General features: G+C 44.3%; 3 protein-coding genes across 5 annotated transcripts in view; 1 reads left to right on the forward strand and 2 right to left on the reverse strand.

Annotated features, from left to right (window-relative positions):
* Positions 1–2494: 2494 nt before the first annotated feature.
* On the reverse strand, positions 2495–6879 carry LOC124015418 (PAT complex subunit CCDC47). Its single transcript, XM_046330587.1, has 12 exons — positions 6722–6879; positions 5460–5761; positions 5241–5333; positions 4801–5097; positions 4649–4714; positions 4408–4509; positions 4176–4286; positions 3911–3996; positions 3686–3744; positions 3454–3563; positions 3128–3295; positions 2495–2996 (listed from the first exon to the last, which is right to left on the reverse strand). Exons 2-12 carry the CDS (start codon positions 5751–5753, stop codon positions 2916–2918), a joined length of 1467 nt encoding a protein of 488 aa, XP_046186543.1. The 5' UTR covers positions 5754–5761; positions 6722–6879; the 3' UTR covers positions 2495–2915.
* Positions 6880–7559: 680 nt separating this feature from the next.
* LOC124015419 (DDB1- and CUL4-associated factor 7-like) lies at positions 7560–14130 on the forward strand. Its single transcript, XM_046330588.1, has 7 exons — positions 7560–8238; positions 10051–10209; positions 10406–10517; positions 11384–11502; positions 12159–12368; positions 12490–12607; positions 12709–14130. The coding sequence occupies exons 1-7, from the start codon at positions 8101–8103 to the stop codon at positions 12879–12881; spliced, it is 1029 nt and encodes a 342-aa protein (XP_046186544.1). The 5' UTR covers positions 7560–8100; the 3' UTR covers positions 12882–14130.
* A 4049-nt stretch (positions 14131–18179) lies between these two features.
* The window catches only part of LOC124015476 (potassium voltage-gated channel subfamily H member 6-like), a 37643-nt gene continuing 32985 nt past the window's right edge, over positions 18180–22837 (reverse strand). For all 3 annotated transcript variants that reach the window (XM_046330679.1, XM_046330678.1, XM_046330680.1), the window contains 6 exons: positions 22029–22222; positions 21591–21678; positions 21175–21459; positions 20862–21051; positions 19708–19918; positions 18180–19497 (listed from right to left, as the gene is read on the reverse strand). In XM_046330679.1, coding sequence (XP_046186635.1) covers positions 19210–19497; positions 19708–19918; positions 20862–21051; positions 21175–21459; positions 21591–21678; positions 22029–22222 — 1256 coding nt within the window. In that variant the 3' untranslated portion in view covers positions 18180–19209. The remainder of the gene's footprint in view (positions 19498–19707; positions 19919–20861; positions 21052–21174; positions 21460–21590; positions 21679–22028; positions 22223–22837) is intronic.

The following is a 22837-nucleotide window of genomic DNA, read 5'->3' on the forward strand; positions in this document are numbered from 1 at the left end:
CATTCAGTGTGTAGATTGATGAGGATTTATTTATTTAATGAATTTTAGAATAAAGCTGTAACGTTACAAAATGTGGAAAAAGTCAAGGGGTCTGAATACTTTCCGAAAGGACTGTATGATGTGGTGCATTTCAGTTTGATGGTTGGTATTGTTTTTACATGACTTTTATGTCGGAGTAGGGTTGTTGAACACGTCCTGTATTGCCACATGGGCCTTTGACTTCAGTCATTATTCCAGATTTGCGGGACCCTCGACCTCATAGGATTTGCCATCTCTAATTTCTGTCTCTTGTTCACAAAGCTGGATGAGTTTGACGTGGGCCCCATTCCCCTCAAGGATGTGACCTTCGCTCACCTCAATGACAACATCAAGGAACCCTTCCTGGCCAAGATGGAGTACAGTACATTATCAGTTGGCATCAGATGCTGCCATTCAGATCTCTGCATTGGTAACACATACATGACTTCCAAGGTGGGTTTTTGTTCAACTACAGTACTAGGTCATAAAAATTACAATACTTACTCCCCGATAAGAATCAACATGCTGGCAGAAATGGTGGTTTCCAAAAAAGGCTACTGTACAGTATAGGAGACCAGGGAGTTGACATTAAGGCCACCAGGACAGCTTGGTTTGAACCCAGTAGCCTAGACAATCTCTCCGCGGACTCAATCTTTGGGTCAAATTTAGCGCTAGACTTACCGTCCCATTGGTCCATTTATAATCACCTAACCTCAAAACACAACTTTTCTAAATAAAAAAAAGACAGAAATGAGATTGTTCAATAACTTCCAGTGCATTTTATTGTTTGCTTAGAAATTCACCAGACAGACATAACTTGTAAGGAGGACTGTCACTTACAGTGGGGAGAACAAGTATTTGATAACCTGCAGAATCGGCAGTGTTTCCTACTTTCAAAGCATGTAAAGGTCTGTCATTTGTATCATAGGTACACTTCAACTGTGAGAGATGGAATTTAAAACAAAAATCCAGAAAATTACATTGTATGATTTTTAAGTAATTCATTTGCATTTTATTGCATGACATAAGTATTTGATACATCAGAAAAGCAGAACTTAATACTTGGTACAGAAACCTTTGTTTGCAATTACAAAGATCAACTTTTCCTGTAGTTCTTGACCAGGTTTGCACACACTGCAGCAGGGATTTTGGCCCACTCCTCCATACAGACCTTCTCCAGATCCTTCAGATTTTGGGGCTGTCGCTGGGCAATACGGACTTTCAGCTCCCTCCAAAGATTTTCTATTGGGTTTAGGTCTGGAGATTGGCTAGGCCACTCTAGGACCTTGAGATGCTTCTTACGGAGCCACTCCTTAGTTGCCCTGGCTGTGTGTTTCGGGTTGTTGTCATGCAGGAAGACCCAGCCACGACCCATCTTCAATGCTCTTACTGAGGGAAGGAGGTTGTTGGCCAAGATCTCGCTATACATGGCCCCATCCATCCTCCCCTCAATACGGTACAGTCATCCTGTCCCCTTTGCAGAAAAGCATCCCCAAATAATGATGTTTCCACCTCCATGCTTCACGGTTGAGATGGTGTTCTTGGGGTTGTACTCATCTTCTTCCTCCAAACACGGCGAGTGGAGTTTAGACCAAAAAGCTATATTTTTGTCTCATCAGACCACATGACCTTCTCCCATTCCTGCTCTGGGTCATCCAGATGGTCATTGGCAAACTTCAGACGGGCCTGGACATGCGCTGGCTTTAGCAGGGGGACCTTGCGTGCGCTGCAGGATTTTAATCCATGTAGTGTGTTACTAATAGTTTTCTTTGAGACTGTGGTCCCAGCTCTCTTGAGGTCATTGACCAGGTCCTGCCGTGTAGTTCTGGGCTGATCCCTCATCTTCCTCATGATCATTGATGCCCCACGAGGTGAGATCTTGCATGGAGCCCCAGACCGAGGGTGATTGACCGTCATCTTGAACTTCTTCCAAGCTGCTTGCCTATTGTCCTGTAGCCCATCCCAGCCTTGTGCAGGTCTACAATTTTGTCCCCGGTGTCCTTACACAGCTCTCTGGTCTTGGCCATTGCAGAGAGGTTGGAGTCTGTTTGATTGAGTGTGTGGACAGGTGTCTTTTACACAGGTAAGGAGTTCAAACAGGTGCAGTTAATACAGGTAATGAGTGGAGAACAGTGAGAGCTGTGAGAGCCGGAATTCTGTGAGAGCCGGAATTCTTACTGGTTGGTAGGTGATCAAATACTTGTCATGCAATAAAATGCTAATTAATTACTTAAAAATCATACAATGTGATTTTCTGGATTTTTGTTTTAGATGTCTCTCACAGTTGAAGTGTACCTATGATAAAAAATGACAGACCTCTACATGCTTTGGAAGTAGGAAAACCTGCAAAATCTGCAGTGTATCAAATACTTGTTCTCCCCACTGTAGATATAAATTAAAATTGGATACTTTTCATCTCGTCTTGTAGCATCCACAGTGTTAACTTAATAACTCAAACAGGCCTCACATGCCTTCATTCCTTTTAAAATATGAGCATTTTATTTCCCACCAAGAGGTGCAACCCCCAATCCCTGTCGATTTGATTAATAGGCTCATTGAGCCGACTTGCTTTGAAAAGAGCAATGAAAACCTAGGCAGAAGAAAGTAAAAAAAAAAAAAAAAACTTGCCCCGGTCGTCATGGCGACAGACTTGATATGCAAAACTCCTCTGTCCCTCTCGCTTGTCATTAGCAGCTCACTAATAGCCAAGGAAAACACCACTCTGATTGGGAAAAGTGTTTCCATGAGAACAGAAACAGCTAAGCTTGACACACCCATGGAGAAGGGAATGTCTGTGTGAGCCTGTGAGCCAGAACTGGGCGCTGAAGTGAGAGAGATGGATGGAAGCAGTGGAAACCGTCTGAGCTGTGTGATCGAATCCCTGTAGCTGTCTGTCCTCACATGGCTTTTACTTTGATCTGCTTCATCTTCATCTGCTTCTTCTCAATCTTCTTCTGATCACGACGTTGAGCAGCCTCCTGGAAAAGGGGGAAACACCATAGACAGTTAGAGCAAGAGGTACAAAGAAGACATAGATAAACAGTGTGCTGTGTTCCCATGTGTAATGTTACAGTGTGTTATTCTGCTGGTGGGCTGTGGTGGAGCTGACCTCCAGGCGGCGCTGTCTCTCTGGATCCTCCTCGCTCATGATCCTCTCCTTCTCAGCCCTCTTCTTCTCTTCCCGTCGGGTCTGAGCAGCCTCCTGGCGCTGATTGTGGGTCTGCTTCAGGAAGTTCTCCTCCACACGGGCACGGTTCTTATCCGCCTTCTGTTTTCCCTGGAGGACAGACACAGGGAGAAAGAGGGGGAGCAAGGAGATGCAGTGATGGATGAAAGGAAGACTGTAGATTAAAAAAATTATAATAATTAAAGTCTGCCAATAGACCAGATTGAGGGTGTACTAGGAGACTAGTGTAATTATCCTGCCATTCTCACTTCTCTGTTGAGGCGGAGCTTCTTGACCTTGTCGATGCTGTAGATGACCATGTTCATCAGGGGTAGCAGAGTGTCCATGTCTTTGGGAGATGTGTTCCCCATGCCAGGCACTACATGCACAAACACAGGAAAACATTTGTTAACATTTCATTCAGTCACTACGTATCAAATATGGTGAATCGGCTACATGCCAAGTGTTGGAAAGCATTTCAAGTGAAGACAATTGGCTCACCATTAAATGTAAACAGCAGCGTCTTCTTGGTCTCAGGCAGTTTTAAGGGCTGTCCATCCCTGAAACACAACAGGGTTGAGAAGGAAGCTTCAGGTAACAGAAACAGCTGTACATCATTTCATAAGAGGCTTTAATACAAGACCAGAGGTAGGGGTGGAGTAAGGACATTGGTGTGATATAGTTAATATGTTGTGGAAAAACTGACTTGCTTGCAGGCACACTTACTCTTGCACAACTTTTGTACCAGAAAATTGGTCAGAGAAATGGATGGACTCGATCTTGTCAGCATGGTTGGTGATATAATGAACCATCTGAAAGACAGTGGAAGGGTGAATGAAAGAAAAACAAGGGGTCTGTCAAATTGTAGCACACTGTACTCTTCAAGTCAAATTCTCCCACTACAAACAATAAGAGACCACTCTGCAATAGCCTAGTGACAAAGTCCCCACTGTAGTGAGTAGGCCACAACGGAGGTCCCTCCCTTGCTCACCTTGCTGTCCATCACACCATCCGTTACCTCACCCATCTCTGTCAGAATGGCCAGGAGCTCAGGAAGGCCGTACTTTGCCCCTGACTTGGGCTTGTCACTGCAGAACTCACTCTGGGGACAGGCACACAAACAAAGACGGGTCAATACATGCACCCACGCAGCCTGAGGCTTATAGATGGTTAATAGTGTCTGGAAGGCTGAATGAATGTAGTGATGTTGGCCCGCCCCTCACCAAGTCCTGCATCTCCTTTTGCATCCGGGCCATGGCCTTTTTGGTGCCCACAGCAAACACAAACGTATCCATGTCCTCATCATTCAGAGTAACTTTGATTTGCTACAAAGAAAAATATACAGAAATATACAGCAAGTCAGACAACAGAAAAGGTCTACCTTTAGGAAAGTATTTGTAAGTGCTGAGGTGAGTGACAATGTGACTGGTGATGTACATGTATGCAGGCATCATATGTACCCACCACTTGATCACAGACTGGCCTCATCATCCTGGCCAGTACATTCAGCAGGTCCTGCCTCTTCACAAACTGGAACAGACCAGAGAAAACATTGAAACAGCAGCTAGTTCTCACACAAACACTTTCTCTCTCTTACTCACACACACTGTAAATACCTTAAGCTGGATGAGCATGCCCTCACAACACACTCGACCTGAGCACCACAGGTTGTAGATGTGCTCATTCTCCTGGTTCAGCTTCCCGGTGCTCACTGCATCCTTACTGGTGCCATCGTCACCCACCAAGGCAAAGTTGCTCTCCAGGAGCTCTCGGTGGGAGTTGAACCAGGCTGTGGCCAGACGGCTGTTCTTGTTCTTGCCGATGATGTAGTTCATGATATAGGCCAGCAGGCCCGTCACCATTAGAATTTCCATGTAGTAGCTTTCCCAGCTGTTCTGAAGGTGGGCCGGCACCTGGAAGGGGAATACGGACAGACTCATCACCTTGACAACCACAACATTAAGGATGTTTTATCTTGGCACTCACATTTAAGAGGGATTTTCTTCTTGGTTGTCAGAGTACAGTTTAAGAAATAGGTCTGTAATCAATGGCTTACTGTGTGGATGATCAGAGGGTCTTTAAGGGACTGGCTGGGCTTCTCCATGCCATCAAACTCGTCTGGATCGTACTTGCTGTACATGTCTTGATCCTACAGCAATACAAAAATAAATATTGATTAGTTCTGGCACAAACCAAAAACACAGTGCATGGTATAGAGTGCCAACTAAGTTGTCCCTGGTCATATGCAAGCTACCAGGCCACAGCAGCCCCTAACCTGTGTATCGGAATCCTCAAAGCCGTCCTCCTGTCCATCTTCCTCCAGCTCCACTGTGGCCTCGTCCTCATCGTCCTCAGCAGGCTGAGCAGGGGGGGCCCCACGGGGTGGAGGGGCCGTCTCTGGCTCGGCCGCAGTGTCCTCGCTCACATCCTCAAACTCAGCAAAGTCATTGTCGTCTGCAAAGTCTGCCAGGTCTTCCCCGTCGTCAAAGTCATCGTTGTAGCGTCCCCTGGAGACGGGCAGTGCCAGGAGAAGTAGCAGTGCGGGCAGCAAGAGGTACACACTCCTCATTGTTGAAGCTGTGCCAGCACAGGCCGGAAAATGAGAGGACAGGTGGGAGAAGAGCAGGAGGAAGATAAGGAGGGAAAGGTCAATACAGGTGGGTTTGGAGGTGACAGAAGGTCAAATCAGCACGAGACAGAATGCCTCAGTCAGTCTCACACAGGCTGGCTGTCACAAAGATGTTTCCAATAAATATCTGCATTACTGTGAGTTTATTTATTTACATGCCCAGGATAGTAACTTGTTTTTTTTTACAACACATATCTATAATTTCATGCCTCTTACATCCACTCGCACTGAAAAGGTCAACATCCAAGAGAGTGGTAGCTAGGTCTGGACACACAAATCACGTAAATCAAAAAGGTGTCAGTCTGAACGCCATAGAATCTATTCATCAATCGGACTGGACATGGACTGTGGTTATTGGTAATGGCCCCAGTGACCCTATCATTCACAAGTAATCAATATTCTACAAATATATGGCTCGCGTTGCTTTCTTTATTTACACATCATCATTCTAGACACTGTAGTCCGATTATGCTAGACAACTACTAGTTTAACAAACCACAGCTACAAATCTTGCTTCGCATTCAGGTGCGCTAACTAAAGTTAGCTGTCTGCTGTTAGCCAAATCCACTCTCTGACTGTTAGCTAGCTTGACTTGGAGTGGCTAGCTGAAATCATAGAACATTTCAGGTGGCTAAGATTACAAAGAGCTAGCAAATATGCAACACAGTTCACAAAATCTGGTTAACGAACTAACTAACGTTAGTCTAGCGAGCTAGATAACAGACTTATTAGCCAACGTGTCCCACCCCATCTCTTCCCATTCTAACCGAGCAAGCTAGCTAACGTTACCAACCAAGTTATTGCCACGCTATAGCTAATAAGTGGTTGACAATATAACAATAGCCGGATTTATCAAGTTGAATCAAACTAAAGCAAAACAACACATGTAACGTTTGCTGTATGAATACCTATGGAGTGTTAAAATACGTTCATATAGAAAACGCTGAGGTCGTCGTTCGCTTAATTTTTCAATACAGTCCCCTTGACAGTAGATTATACCACAGAGTTTCTAAAAACCCAGAGGCGCAACCTCGCGAGACTTCCTGGACCGCTTGCGAAACAGACCAGGCCAGGGTTTGAGAAGTCAAATTTTCTTCCTTGTTGATTTTCTCGAAATCTAAAGACACAGCCTAGATTCAAGCCAATATTGTAAGTAGTTAAATATGTTATTACTGCAACCGTGTGAAAGTGACAAACTGACACTTTTTCATGTTCGTTAAAAACAACGTTATAGCGAAGAAGTGTCTTTGAGTTGACAGTGTGCACATGCGCAGTTCGGCCGAGACGTTACGCGTTGACGTTTAGCTAGCCTACCAACGTCGCCATGACACCGCCTACAAGTGTGATTAGGGGTTTCTATTGGATCAGTTTATGGTGCTTTCAAGACAACTGGGAACTCGGGGAAAAACGAGGTGAAATAATAACACCAGTGATCTTCGGTTCGGAAAGTGGGAGCTCTAGAAAGATGGCAGAGTTCCAGACTTGGAATTCCGAGTTGCATGACTGTTTAAAAGTAGTTTCCCAGTTGTATAGAGTTTATCAAATTGACGAATATATATATTTGTGTGCATTTGACCTCAGCCTAACTCTTTTCCTAACCTGCTGAGTAAATTATCCTAACCTGTTACGAAAAGTTATGTGACAAACTATATCCCTTCTAGACACAATCCCCAAACAGAGTCCACCACCCCTGTTACGCTGTTAAAATAGTTTTTAAAAACATATTTACATTTTTTTCAGAATGGTGTGATTGGTATGATGATTTCCACACTTTAATGGGTTGATTGTAGTCTATGAGCTAGCTAGCGTCACACCGCCGACATTTTCTTCGATGGGAGGAGAGTGATCCCCCACCCCTCTTTGTGGTTGCAGCAGCAGCAGTGTTGTTGAAGTCGGAGTCGGGTCAAAGCTAGCAGGGGACTCGATTCGAAAAGCAGGCTCACTTACCCGGTTCATCAAAATCGAGCGAATGGCAAATTCAGACTATTGTCCGTAAGCTAATGTGTGTCTCGAAGCTTCGTTTAAGCTTTAACGTTGTCCGACAGTAATAGCTATCACGCGGTACAACGCGCTACTAGCTAGCTAATGGCGTTAACTGGGCTGGTGTAGTATCCATAACTAACGACTGTTTGCTAGCTAGCTGTCGTTTGACAGCCTTTGTCCTTTGAACTGTTCAAATCTTCAATTCGGAAAGTCTAACGAGCCGTGGAGTATATTTTGTTCCAAGGAAACAGTTGTTTTGCTTTATATAGGTAAGGATTTGATATAAGAGCTCGTTAATTGAGCTATGTCGCTCCACGGTAAGCGAAAAGAGATCTACAAATACGAAGCGCCATGGACGGTGTATGCAATGAACTGGAGCGTTCGTCCCGACAAACGCTTTCGCCTGGCCCTTGGAAGTTTCGTTGAAGAATATAACAATAAGGTGAGTGAGAAGATGAACTGTATATTTTTGTTAACCAGTCCCAGTGTAGAATCAGAACTAATTAGTTGGGACCACCGTGAATCACACAATGCTGTTGTGATGTGGGTCACCCAGAACAGATCTTCGCTTCTATGTTTTAAGAGTTCACCCACAAAGAATGAACATGACCAAAAAGTGAATAAAAACAGTATGAAGTGTGTTTATTAAGCTCTGTCATTTGTTCCTTGTTATATAGTAGTCGTGGCCAAAAGTTGAGAATGACATTAATTTCCCACAAAGTTTGCTGCTTCAGTGTCTTTAGATATTTTTGTCAGATGTTACTATGGAATACTGAAGTATAATTACAAGCATTTCATAAGTGTCAGCCTTTTATTGACAATTACATGAAGTTGATGCAGAGGATCAATATTTTCAGTGTTGACCCTTCTTTTTCAAGACGTCTGCAATCTGCCCTGGCATGCTGTCAATTAACTTCTGGGCCACATCCTGACTGATGGCAGCACATTCTTGCATAATCAATGCTTCGGAATTTGTAGGGTTTGGTTTGTCCACCCGCCTCTTGAGTATTGACCACAAGTTCTCAATGGGATTAAGGTCTGGGAGTTTCCTGGCCATGGACCCAAAATATCAATGTTTTGTTCCCCGAGCCACTTAGTTATCACTTTTGCCTTATGGCAAAGTGCTCCATCATGCTGGAAAAGGCATTGTTCGTCACCAAACTGTTACTGGATGGTTGGGAGAAGTTGCTCTCGGAGGATGTGTTGGTACCATTATTTATGGCTGTGTTCTCAGGCAAAATTGTGAGTGAGCCCACTCCCTTGGCTGAGAAGCAACCCCACACATGAATGGTCTCAGGATGCTTTACTGTTGGCATGACACAGGACGGATGGTAGCGCTCACCTTGTCTTCTCCGGACAAGCTTTTTTTCCAGATGCCCCAAACAATCGGAAAGGGAATTCATCAGAGAAAATTACTTTACCCCAGTCCTCAGCAGTCGAATCCCTGTACTTTTTGCAGAATATCAGTCTGTCCCTGATATTTTTCCTGGAGAGAAGTGGCTTCTTTGCTGCCCTTCTTGGCACCAGGCCATCCTCCAAAAGTTTTTGCCTCACTGTGCGTGCAGATGCACTCACACCTGCCTGCTGCCATTCCTGAGCAAGCTCTGTACTGGTGGTGCCCCAATCCCACATCTGAATCAACTTTAGGAGAAGGTCCTGGCACTTGCTGAACTTTCTTGGGTGCCCTGAAGCCTTCTTCACAACAATTAAACTGCTCTCCTTGAAGTTATTGATGATCCGATAAATGGTTGATTTAGATGCAATCTTACTAGCAGCAATATCCTTGCCTGTGAAGCCCTTTTTGTGCAAAGCAATGATGGCGGCACGTGTTTCCTTGCAGGTAACCATGGTTGACAGAGGAAGAACAATGATTCCAAGCACCACCCTCCTTTTGAAGCTTCCAGTCTGTTATTCAAACTCAATCAGCATGACAGAGGGATCTCCAGCTGTGTCCTCGTCAACACTCACACCTGTGTTAACAAGAGAAACACTGACATGTCAGTTGGTCCTTTTGTGGCAGGGCTGAAATGCAGTGGAAATGTTTTTGGGGGATTCAGTTAATTTGCATGGCAAAGAGGGACTTAGCAATTAATTGCAATTCATCTGATCACTCTTCATAACATTCTGGAGTATATGCAAATTGCCACCATACAAACTGAGGCAGCAGACCTTGAAAATTAATATTTGTCATTCTGAAAACTTTTGGTCACGACTATATCGAGCGGTTTCTGATTTAATTCTTGTTTCTCTTCAGGTGCAGATTGTGGGTCTGGAGGAGGAGAGTTCAGAGTTCATCTGCAGGAACACCTTTGACCACCCCTACCCCACCACCAAGATCATGTGGATCCCGGACAGCAAGGGTGTTTACCCAGACCTGCTTGCCACTAGCGGGGACTACCTGCGCATCTGGAGGGTATGCATGCACCCACAGCCTCCTTGATAGTAAATCATTCGTAAACATAATAGATGTCATATGTTGGCGCTCCCTAGCCTGCACCCTCTTCTAACTATTGTGTCCCTTTTGCAGCATCTGAAGTTACTTGCCCAGGGGGGACTCTTTTCTACGTTGTTGTATAGCATCTCATGGCTTGTTAAATCTTACCCCTTAGGTCAGTGAAACAGAGACTCGTTTGGAATGCTTACTGAATAACAACAAGAACTCTGACTTCTGTGCCCCACTCACCTCGTTTGACTGGAATGAAGTGGATCCTAATCTACTGGGTAAGAGATGGGGCATATGCATATAGTAGAGCTGGGACTATAAACCGAAAATGATTGACACCGACCAAATATCATGGGACATTTTGCTGATCTCGTTCATTACAGTAAATGTGAAGTTTCAAATGAGATAAGTTTGCTAATATGGGTGATTGTTAATACAACAATTGATAGCTACAACATTCAAAGTAGTAGATTTAAGAGTAATATAAAACATAACTGTGGTGCACATTAATGTTATAAACTTGTCGTTCAAGTTATCGTGATAATTTAGTCCATTGATTGTGACATGAATGTTTGTCCATATTGCCCAGTTCTAGCATATAGTCTATTGGTTTGCTGTCAGTGTCTACAGCATGTGTGTCAGAGTAAGTAGCGTATAACAGTTTAAATACAATCTCAAATAGCTGCCTGTCACTTAAAATCTGGGCATCGTCACACATTTCATCAAATAAATGCTGGGTCTAAATGAATTGTTTACAACTGTTACCATGGACACAGCTCTGATATTCCCACAGTCGTGCATTATATTCTGTCAATGTTACAAGCCATGGCGCCACCAAAAATAAAACACAGTATCAAATTAATGGTGCTAAAGTGTGAAATGGAGGGTGTGTGATAGGCAGTCTTTGCAGGTCTGATCTGCTATGCATTTGTTGTTATGTTTATACAGGTCAAACTGGTAGTCTTTTCACCGTTCTATTGAGCTGTGGCATAATGGAAATAGATGCCTGGGTATAGAAGAAGCCTGTCTCAAATGAGCGCTGGTTGTGTAGAGTGATTTAATGCAAATAAACTTTGAAGTTTTACAGTATATCTTGTTTGGTGAGTGTCTGCTTTTAATCTGGGTTCTGATCTGTCCATTACAGGCACCTCCAGCATTGACACCACCTGTACTATCTGGGGGTTGGAGACTGGCCAAGTGCTGGGCAGAGTCAACCTCGTATCCGGCCACGTCAAGACCCAGCTCATTGCTCATGACAAAGAGGTGTGTGTGAGGGCTGAGGGGGAATATAAGCCTTGCCTTGAAGTTTAGTTTGCTTGTATGAATGAGTAAGTAAAGTCTAGTTGTTGTGAGCAGGGGCTAGAACCTGTTCAGGGAGCAGAACCGAAAACCGGAAAATAATGACATTTTTTGAGGAACGGAATTGGGAACGAAACTGGTCTCTAGTGTTCCGTAACAGAATCCTTCATTCCAAATCTTGAGAACCAATTAATAATGTTATTTTTTTGTTCAAAAAATATTTCTAATGTCTAATATTTTATTATGTAATTCAGTGAAGTTACGACTCTAAAGGTATTCTAGTAATAGCCTAAACGCATCCCAATTCACATGATGTTTAGCGCTTCAAACCAAACTCCCTTCATGTCCACCCCTCTCTCTGTCTCCCCACCCATGAAATTGTCTTATCTCGCGCCTGCACTTAAATGGCCAATTAAACATGTAAACAAATAGCTTGCACATACACGGCAAGCTGCTCCACCCAAACTAATTTATGAAGCAAATGAATGAGATAAATGTGAATACGGTTTATTTTACAGCCTAAACATTTTACCAAAAGGAGCCATATGAACCGTTACCTTTTGGGGGTTCCAACCATCAGTGTAATAACTCTGTATGTTGGTGGTGTTCTCTGTGTCTAGGTGTATGACATCGCGTTCAGCCGCGCAGGCGGTGGTCGGGACATGTTTGCGTCGGTCGGAGCGGATGGCTCAGTACGCATGTTTGACCTGCGGCACCTAGAACACAGCACCATCATCTATGAAGATCCCCAGCACCACCCCCTACTGCGCCTCTGCTGGAACAAACAGGACCCCAACTACCTGGCCACCATGGCTATGGACGGCATGGAGGTCAGTCTATTTTACTGTCTCATTCCTCTTTCAGTTTGGTATTGTCCATTCTTTCTTTGTTGCTCCCTCTCCTTATCCCTATCTAATGTGTTCTCTCTCTCTCCTGTGCTGTGTGTCTCAGGTTGTGATTCTGGACGTGCGTGTTCCCTGCACGCCGGTGGCCCGCCTCAACAACCACCGGGCCTGTGTCAATGGCATCGCCTGGGCTCCCCACTCCTCCTGTCACATCTGCACTGCAGGTAAGGCACAAACAGCTTCTTCACCAGTTCACCTTTCCTCATACCCCACTCTAAGTCTTCTCACTTTCTCCCTTCAGCGTAATAATAATGTCTTTCCTCAGCCGACGACCACCAGGCGCTGATATGGGACATCCAGCAGATGCCCAGGGCCATCGAGGACCCTATTCTGGCCTACACAGCCGAGGGGGAGATCAACAACGTCCAGTGGGCCTCCACCCAGCCTGACTGGATCGCCATCGGCTACAACAACTGCCTAGAGATCCTGCGGGTCTAAAGCCAACCTTCACCTCCGGTGTGGATGTGAAGGGGTGGAGGATGAGGACAATGTGTGGATTCAGAACTTGGACATGTTTTTTTGAGTGGAAGTAAATCTTGCAGGACTGCCTCAAACCACTACTCTGTCCTGGCTGATTGATGTACGTATGGGAGGCGGTGAGAACTTTGTCCCACTCCGCAATGTCCTGGTTTACTCTGTTTTTGATAGAACTAATCCCTGTGTCAAAAGGAGTATGTTGTTGTCTTTATTTATTGTTTTGGTAATCATCAGTGTCTGTACAGCGCCAAAATGCATCAGTGGGTTCAACAATTCTAGATGGTCAATTCATTATGGAGTGAAACAGTGCAGTTCCAACTGAAGACTGCGTGAGTGTGTTTATCCTGTTTTAGCTTGCTATATGACATAACATATTTAGGGTCAGGAAACTGGATTTAAAATGACACTCACTGTCAGAAAATGTCATTTAGGATTATCTGGGTGTCTTTCTATACTGGTTTGAAACCAGTTGTAGACTTCTGAATTTGAAACCATAAGGCTAATTTAAAGGCCTCATAATTATTTAGTGTTTAAAAAAAATATATATATTTTTATGGTTTGCTGGTACCAGATCACTTCCATGATTATACTGTGATAATCGGACATATCGTGAAGTGACTGAAGTGTTCTGGTTCAATACCACAGGAATTTGGTGGCCCTTTACTTGGGGAGAACAGGCTCGTTCTAACGACTGGAATGATATCAAATACATATAACACAAGGTTTCCATGTGTTTGATGCCATTCCATTTGCTTCGTTCCAGCCATTATTGTGAGCTGTCCTCCCCTCAGCAGCCTCCTGTGTTCAACACACAGTTGCATGTCTCACAGTTTGGATACTTTGTCATCAGCCCCTTTGGACTAGACCGGAATCTACCAAAAAACAAGCTTCATAATGTTTTCTTCATTTTGAGTAGAGTTGCTTGGAACAACTGCAGTTCCTATTCAAGACTGTGTGAAACAAATACGTTTACTTAGCCTAGTACTGAAGGAGAGTGAAACCTTTTTCTCGTGTTTCACTATCCCTATCTTTTTATTGTTCTCTGTACTCGAAGGTCAACCCCCTTTTCGCATGTTTGTACAAGGGGAAATGTACAATCTTAAATATATGAACCAAGATATTGATAAGGCAAATCTACATGTAGTAGCTTTTTTCATAAAAGTTTGTATTACCAAATTTGCTCTAACTAATAAATATTCCTTCATGTGTTTTTGTAATTGTCAGTGTTATTTGCATCACTGAACACACACTGATAGGTCAGGATGTCAGGGTTTAATTAGGTGGGCATAACATCACTTCAATGTGCAGATGACAATGTATTGCAGTGAGCAGGAATAGTTCTGTCAGCTCCTAACGTTACATTTCTCTCTGCAGTGTTCTTAAAGGTCCAATACAGCTGTTTTGATCTCAACATTAAATCATTTCTGGGTAACAGTGTTAGTGATTATTTTCAATTAAAATGGTCAAAAAGAGCTATTTCTGTTAATTAGGGGAAAACTGGTTGGCATTTATTGTCATAAATGTTGCACTGGAGGCAGCTCTACAGAGTTGTCACTAGCTGCTGACATCCGCATAGTCATAACGTCTCATTTTAAACCTAACCTTAACCACACTGCTAACCCTAATGCCTAACCTTAAATTAAGACCAAAAAGATAATTTAGTTTAAATAAATTATTTACGATATAACCAATTTTGACTTTGCAACTGGCCCATTTAGCAGAAATAGCTCAGTTCTGCCTCCAGGGTAAGATTCATGACAAATGTCAACCTGCTGAAAACTAGCCTTTATGGGCAGAGGTTGGGAACACTCTTATTGGTCAATTAACTAATTTACTTCCTGGTGATGTCACCAGGCAGGCCAAAACTCCATCCCACCAACATTTCTCACTTGTAATTTTCACAATTTCAATATTCGTGTATTCGGCTATTTCAGCTACACCCGTTACTGACAGGAATATAAGATCTAGCAGACAACCATGCGATCACCATAGACAAACATTGGCAGTAAAATGGCCTTACTGAAGAGCTTAGTTAGTCAGATTTCTGCCCTGCTAGAGCTACCCCGGTCAACTGTAATGCTGTTATTGTGAAGTGGAAACGTCTAGGTAGCAACAACGGCTCCCCAAGCTCAAAGAGACCGTCGAGTGGTGAAAATCATCTGTCCTCGGTTGCAACACTCACTACCGAGTTCCAAACTGCCTCGGGAAGCAACGTCAGCACAATAACTTTTCGTCGGGAGCTTCATGAAATAGGTTTCTGTGGCGGAGCAGCCGCACAACAGCCTAAGATCATCATGCGCAATGCCAAGCGTCGGCGAGAGTGACGTAAAGCCCGCTGCCATTGGACTCTGAAGCAGTAGAAGCGCATCAGTCCAACGGACAAATCTGGGTTTGTTGGATGCCAGGAGAACGCTACCTGCCCTAATGCATAGTGCCAACTGTAAAGTTTGGTGGAGGAGGAATAATGGTCTGGAGCTATTTTTCATGGTTCGGGCTAGGCCCCTTAGTTCCAGTGATGGGAAATCTTAACTCTTCAGCATACAATGACATTCTAGAAGATTCTGTGCTTCCAACATTGTGGCAACAGTTTGGGGAAGGCCCCCATGCATACAGCGAGGTCCATACAGAAATGGTTTGTCGAGATCGTGTGGAAGAAGAATTTGACTAGCCTTTGACACACACTACCCTGACCTCAACCCCATCAAACACCTTTGGGATGAACTGGGCCTTTAACATGGCCAAACTGAACGAATTCCTGGTTTTAAAATATGGTTTATAAGATAATGTCTATGAATTCCACAAAAGTAAGCCTAACGGAAGAATAGTAAATGGTGCAAACTACTTATGTCCAAGCCCTCAACCAAAAATAAACAGTTTTTCAGTAGTTGAGGTTTCTGTATTATTTGTTATAAAAATCTTTAATCTAAAAAATATGAATAAGAATTATGATTTTGTGCTTCAAGAAACCTTTACAAACCTTTAGAAACCTTAAAAAACAGAGTTACATTCTCCTGAAACTGTCAAAAACATCTTGAAACTGGGATTCTGGGAAAATGACACTATCCCAGTGACATCACTTGATTGGCAGATTCCATCCACATCACTTCCTCCCAGGTGGGCATCAAACATCCACTAACTTTGGCACCTTGAGTCATTACACACATTTGGGCCAGGACTCAATCTGATTACAGATTTGGACAATGCACCACTTGAACGTAATCTCCGATTGAGCCGACATATGCAGCGTTTACCTTTCATGTGGTCTCTTCAAAAGCGGGAACATTGTCTTGTAGAATCAGATTGAATCCCGGCCTTCCAAAAGGGTGATGTTAAGCATGTGACCATGTCACTTACTCAAACATAGTCAACACACACACACACACACACACACACACACACACACACACACACACACACACACACACACACACACACACACACACACACACACACACACACACACACACACACACACACACACACACACACACACACACACACACCTGAAAAAGAGATGATGCATCCTTGGTGTAACAACAGTCCTGTGAAACAGAACAGATATATAGACGTACACAAACATGATGACCCAAGCAAAGCAGTAATGGCTGTATAAATGAAAGGTGTTTATAATGCTTCACAAGTGCTACATAACTACAGCATAAAAGAGATGAGAAAACTGTCTGCTTTTTTTCCCATGTCAATTATCTGTTCTCATGACACCTGACAATGTTGACTCAATAATGAGACATGTCACTTCATGTTAACAAATAAAGTGCCTTGCGAAAGTATTCGGCCCCCTTGAACTTTGCGAACTTTTGCCACATTTCAGGCTTCAAACATAAAGATATAAAACTGTACTTTTTTTGTGAAGAATCAACAACAAGTGGGACACAATAATGAAGTGGAACGACATTTATGGGATATTTCAAACTTTTTTAACAAATCAAAAACTGAAAAATTTGGCGTGCAAAATTATTCAGCCCCCTTAAGTTAATACTTTGTCGCGCCACCTTTTGCTGCGATTACAGCTGTAAGTCGCTTGGGGTATGTCTCTATCAGTTTTGCACATCGAGAGACTGACATTTTTTCCCCATTCCTCCTTGCAAAACAGCTCGAGCTCAGTGAGGTTAGATGAAGAGCATTTGTGAACAGCAATTTTCAGTTCTTTCCACAGATTCTCGATTGGATTCAGGTCTGGACTTTGACTTGGCCATTCTAACACCTGGATATGTTTATTTTTGAACCATTTCATTGTAGATTTTGCTTTATGTTTTGGATCATTGTCTTGTTGGAAGACAAATCTCCGTCCCAGTCTCAGGTCTTTTGCAGACTCCATCAGGTTTTCTTCCAGAATGGTCCTGTATTTGGCTCCATCCATCTTCCCATCAATTTTAACCATCTTCCCTGTCCCTGCTGAAGAAAAGCAGGCCCAAACCATGATGCTGCCACCACCATGTTTGATAGTGGGGATGGTGTGTTCAGGGTGTTGCTTTTACGCCAAACATAACGTTTTGCATTGTTGCCAAAAAGTTCAATTTTGGTTTCATCTGACCAGAGCACCTTCTTCCACATGTTTGGTGTGTCTCCCAGGTGGCTTGTGGCAAACTTTAAACAACACTTTTTATGGATATCTTTAAGAAATGGCTTTCTTCTTGCCACTCTTCCATAAAGGCCAGATTTGTGCAATATACGACTGATTGTTGTCCTATGGACAGAGTCTCCCACCTCAGCTGTAGATCTCTGCAGTTCATCCAGAGTGATCATGGGCCTCTTGGCTGCATCTCTGATCAGTCTTCTCCTTGTATGAGCTGAAAGTTTAGAGGGACGGCCAGGTCTTGGTAGATTTGCAGTGGTCTGATACTCCTTCCATTTCAATATTATCGCTTGCACAGTGCTCCTTGGGATGTTTAAAGCTTGGGAAATCTTTTTTTGTATCCAAATCTGGCTTTAAACCTCTTCACAACAGTATCTCAGGCTTGCCTGGTGTGTTCCTTATTCTTCATGATGCTCTCTGCGCTTTTAACGGACCTCTGAGACTATCACAGTGTAGGTGCATTTATACGGAGACTTGATTACACACAGGTGGATTGTATTTATCATCATTAGTCATTTCGGTCAACATTGGATCATTCAGAGATCCTCACTGAACTTCTGGAGAGAGTTTGCTGCACTGAAAGTAAAGGGGCGGAATAATTTTGCACGCCCAATTTTTCAGTTTTTGATTTGTTAAAAAAACTATAAATGTCATTCCACTTCATGATTGTGTCCCACTTGTTGTTGATTTTTCACAAAAATATACAGTTTTATTTCTTTATGTTTGAAGCCTGAAATGTGGTAAAAGGTCGCAAAGTTCAAGGGGCCGAATACTTTCGCAAGGCACTGGATTGCTTTCCATTAAGTCATATGATTGGTAGAACATGAGAGTAGAATTACTGTATTCAAAATGGCCACTTTTACAGTAGTCATTCCTACCATACAGACAAACAGTATTTAGACGGCATTTATACCATCTCTTTATATCATCTGTTGATAATATGTTACACCAACATAGCAATAGTGTGAAAGGAATACGTGTGCATCATAACTATTAGATTTCCAGATTGACGGTACGATCCTCATGATACTATAAAAATACGTTTCAGTTCAACTTATAAACAGCACTGAGCCTGAATGTGCAGTTCCTCTACAGTGTAAACATACAGTACACACAGTTATATGTATTTTTGGCCAAATTCTTATTTCCCAACAAAAAGGACCATGGCATAAAAGGACCATCACTTAACAAAAGGAAAAGGAGAATGACAATACTACAGCTTTGAGATCCAGGGAAAAGGGGGCTTGGGGTTATTGTTAGGGTCCATGTGACGTGTGTGTACGTGTGCTTCTAGTCAGCCCAGTTTCATATCAGTTCTCCATAGGCAGTGCCAGGCCCCCAGGCTTTGTGGGGTCTGGGTTGCAGAAATCCTAAACCCCCTCTCAATAATGCCCTAGACCCTGATAGAAAGGAGAGGTTGTTTGTCACACAGGACCAGAGGTGCCTCAGCCCCGGGCACTGTGAGTCAGTGAGAGGGGGCCCTCCATAGAACCTCCTCTCAGCTACGTGGAAGGCAACCCACGTGGATCAGCAGCATGTTACAGGTTAGGGGGTTGGGTGGGGATTGGAGAGGAGGAATGAGAGAGGGGACGATTAGAGAAGTGACTCTGCCAACATATGATTGTCCTCCTGTGGTGGTGCAGGGGGTGCTAGGAGTGAGGGATGATCAGGTTTAAGGTTAAAGGTCAGAGGGTTTTAGCTGCCTGGCAGGATGGGGTCAGAAACGTGCCTCTGAATCTCCTGCCCCTCTGTGGAAGTCTCCAGGTTGTCAGGGAGCGAGGGGAAACGCAGGCTGCCACACAGCAGTCCAGAGGGCCCCAGGGTTTGGCAGGAGACATGGGGGGGGCTGAAGCCCATGGAGGACCTTGGAAGGGGCTCTGTCTCAGGGGACATGGACATGGACATGGTGTCATCAGAGGCCACCATGAGGTGGATCCCACTGGACAGGGTGTCCTTGAACTTTTGCTTCTCTGAGTCCGGGCTCTGCAAAGAAAAAAACAGGGGTAGAGAGGTGAAGCACAAAAGCGATTCAGTAACTCAGTATACTGTACAACCTCTAATACCAATACCTCACTCTCACTCATTTTATCAGCCCACTGTTTCACAATATCATAAAGCTCTTCGAGGACAGAGCATTGTAGCAAGCTAAAACTGATATATACTGTACTATCTGTACACTATACCAGTACCCACCTGCAGCGGCGAAGGCATGCTGTCAATCTTGATTGGGGGCATGGAGGGGACAGTGTGGATGATGGGGGCTGCTGTGTTGTACAGGGTGGTGGGGTGAGCAGGGTGAGGGCTGCTGGGCAACACAGTGCTGTAGGCCGGGGGCACTGGGGTTATCTGCCTTTGGAGCAGCTGCAGGATCACATGGATGTCTGCAGTCATCCGAGTCTCCAGTCTGGGCAGGGTCAAGGATGGAGGCAGGGTGGGAGAGGAATAGATGAATAAAGTCAATAATTTCTTCCTCTGTGATCTCTCTCAATCATTTCTTGGTCTTCCTCCATTATTTATTTTGGCTTCTTCTCCAATTATTATCTTCCTTTACCTGTCTGTAAATCCTCTCCTCTCCTCTCCTCTCCTCTCCTCTCCTCTCCTCTCCTCTCCTCTCCTCTCCTCTCCTCTCCTCTCCTCTCCTCTCTCCTCTCCTCTCCCTCTCCTCTCTCTCCTCTCCTCTCCTCTCTCTCCTCTCCTGTCCTCCTCCCTCTCCTCTCCTCTCCTCTCCTCTCCTGTCCTCTCCTCTCTCCTCTCCTCTCCTCTCCTCTCCTCTCCTGTCCTCTCTTTTCCCCTCCTCTCCTTTCCTGTTATCTCTTTTCCCCTCCTCTCCTTTCCTGTTATCTCTTTTCTCCTCCTCTCCTTTCCTGTTATCTCTTTTCTCCTCCTCTCCTTTCCTGTTATCTCTTTTCCCCCTCCCCTCCTCTCCTTTCCTGTTATCTCTTTTCCCCCTCCCCTCCTCTCCTTTCCTGTTATCTCTTTTCCCCCTCCCCTCCTCTCCTTTCCTGTTATCTCTTTTCTCCTCCTCTCCTTTCCTGTTATCTCTTTTCCCCCTCCCCTCCTCTCCTTTCCTGTTATCTCTTTTCCCCCTCCCCTCCTCTCCTTTCCTGTTATCTCTTTTCTCCTCCTCTCCTTTCCTGTTATCTCTTTTCTCCTCCTCTCCTTTCCTGTTATCTCTTTTCTCCTCCTCTCCTTTCCTGTTATCTCTTTTCTCCTCCTCTCCTTTCCTGTTATCTCTTTTCTCCTCCTCTCCTTTCCTGTTATCTCTTTTCTCCTCCTCTCCTTTCCTGTTATCCCTTTTCCCCTCCTCTTCTCTCCTCTCCTCACTTTTCCTCTCATCTCCTCTATACCTGTGGAGTTGGGACTGTAGCAGCTCCACTCTGGACTCCAGTTCACTGGGCCTGTCCTCTGAACAGGGAGGAGAGTGGTAGGTGCCCCTGACTGAGGAGCAGCGCCGCTGGGGATCTGACAACTGACTGGTCCTCCGGTCAGGCCAATACCCATATACCCCTGGGCCTGGCATGTTGATCGGGGCTGCAGCTGGGATGAAAGAGCAGAGATGCCTGTGGGAATGCTTTGATGCAGGTTCTAACATATTACAGTCCACTGATCTTAGTTAGTTCATGCGTAATACTGTGTGTATATATCTCAGTCTCTCTTTACCTGTGTATTGGTGACTTCCTCGGTCCAGGGGCGGTCCCATGCCGGCTGAGGGTCCACTGGGAGGCAGCAGGCTGACCACAGCAGGGGGGTAGTCATCGGTGTCGTCCACAGAGGGGTACAGCTCTGCTTTGCTATGTCCCAGGGGCTTCATCTCATCGTCACTGGACTGGGAGCAGGCGCTGGCGCTGCTACACATGCCCTCCCAGTGGGAGCTTGTGTCCGGGCCGCTGTGGTTCCCCAAAGGACACGACTGGTCTGGAAATGAGTCCTCACGGTCCATGCCATCTACACACAACCAGGACAGGTACAATGTTCACCACAGCTTTAGACATATCATTGATAGTAACACTACTTTAACTTTTAACAATGTATAAGAAACCCATGAGGACATAATGAGCAGAACCACACACACTCACCAGGCCGGTTTCTCGTGCGTCGTGGACGCGGCCGTCGGTATCCACATTCAGAATCCTCACTGGGAGGTGCCTGGTTCATTCTATCTACCTAATACACATCAGATTCAGTAACTCAACAAAAAACAACTCACACTTTACAACACATTATACACACCTCATCAATCATCAGCTTCATACACAGTAAATATTCAAGAAGTAATGCTTTTGCATTAGTTTGCCTAACTAAAACTCATTGACCTTGTGCTAAGCTCTCTTTATGACTAAGGGCTGGTTTCCCAGACACAGATTAAGACTAGTCCTGGGCTAAAAAGCCCTTTCAAAGGAGATTCTCCATTGAGAATGAATTTTTAGTCCAAGACTACACAGTCTGTGTCCAGGAAACCGTCCCAACATGAACAGTTGGAGAGGGTGCTCTCTGTCCCCCTTGATGGTACTCACATCTCGGAGGTTAAAGGTGATCTCCAGGTTGGTCCAGAAGCAGTCGGAGAAGTCTGGGTACATGTCCAGCACCTCCAGCAGGTCCTCCCTCAGGATCCTATGGAGGTCACAGTAGGTCAAAGCCCTGACGTCTGCACTCGACTTCCCTGGACGCCCAAAAAGATAGATGGGTTCCCCGAAGATATCGTTCTGACCTGCGGAGAGAACGAGAGAGAGAGAGAGAGAGAGAGAGAATGGAGAGATGAGAGGTTGAAAGGTGTGACACAGGTGAAGAGGAAAAGGACAATGGAGAAAGCAATGTTTGAACAAAAAACTCATTGGACAACATAAGCATTAAAAACACTCATAAGCTCACTCACATACAGTGGGGCAAAAAAGTATTTAGTCAGCTTAAAAAGATGAGAGAGGCAACGAGTGGAGGACAGAGGAGCCTCTTAAAGAAGAAGTTGCAGGTCTGTGAGAGCCAGAAATCTTGCTTGTCTGTAGGTGACCAAATACTTATTTTCCACCATAATTTGTAAATAAATTCATAAAAAATCCTACAATGTGATTTTCTGGATTTTTTTTATCTCATCTTGTCTGTCATAGTTGAAGTGTACCTATGATGGAAATTACAGGCCTCTCTCATCTTTTTAAGTGGGAGAACTTGCACAATTGGTGGCTGACTAAATACTTTTTTGCCCCACTGTACACCACCAGGGGAAGTGAAAGCCTCCGTCTACAAGACTACCCTGATAGAAACTTTCTTCTGGATTATTTCTAGATTTTTTAGAGAGTAGAACAATAACACTAATGCTCTACATTATTCC

The sequence above is a fragment of the Oncorhynchus gorbuscha genome, linkage group LG26 (assembly GCF_021184085.1).
Source record: "Oncorhynchus gorbuscha isolate QuinsamMale2020 ecotype Even-year linkage group LG26, OgorEven_v1.0, whole genome shotgun sequence".
Taxonomy (NCBI): domain Eukaryota; kingdom Metazoa; phylum Chordata; class Actinopteri; order Salmoniformes; family Salmonidae; genus Oncorhynchus; species Oncorhynchus gorbuscha.

What these genes read in the sequence shown, in the direction of transcription:
- LOC124015419 (XM_046330588.1), top strand. Translation starts at nt 8,101, where the DNA reads ATGTCGCTCCACGGTAAGCGAAAAGAGATCTACAAATACGAAGCGCCA. An exon ending in TGGCTATGGACGGCATGGAG is followed by an intron (nt 12,369 to 12,489) that starts GTCAGTCTATTT and finishes TGTGTGTCTCAG; the next exon opens with GTTGTGATTCTGGACGTGCG. An exon ending in CTGTCACATCTGCACTGCAG is followed by an intron (nt 12,608 to 12,708) that starts GTAAGGCACAAA and finishes GTCTTTCCTCAG; the next exon opens with CCGACGACCACCAGGCGCTG.
- LOC124015418 (XM_046330587.1), bottom strand. Translation starts at nt 5,753, where the DNA reads ATGAGGAGTGTGTACCTCTTGCTGCCCGCACTGCTACTTCTCCTGGCA. An exon ending in GCTGCTGTTTACATTTAATG is followed by an intron (nt 3,564 to 3,685) that starts GTGAGCCAATTG and finishes TTGTGCATGTAG; the next exon opens with TGCCTGGCATGGGGAACACA. An exon ending in AGAGACAGCGCCGCCTGGAG is followed by an intron (nt 2,997 to 3,127) that starts GTCAGCTCCACC and finishes CCCCTTTTCCAG; the next exon opens with GAGGCTGCTCAACGTCGTGA.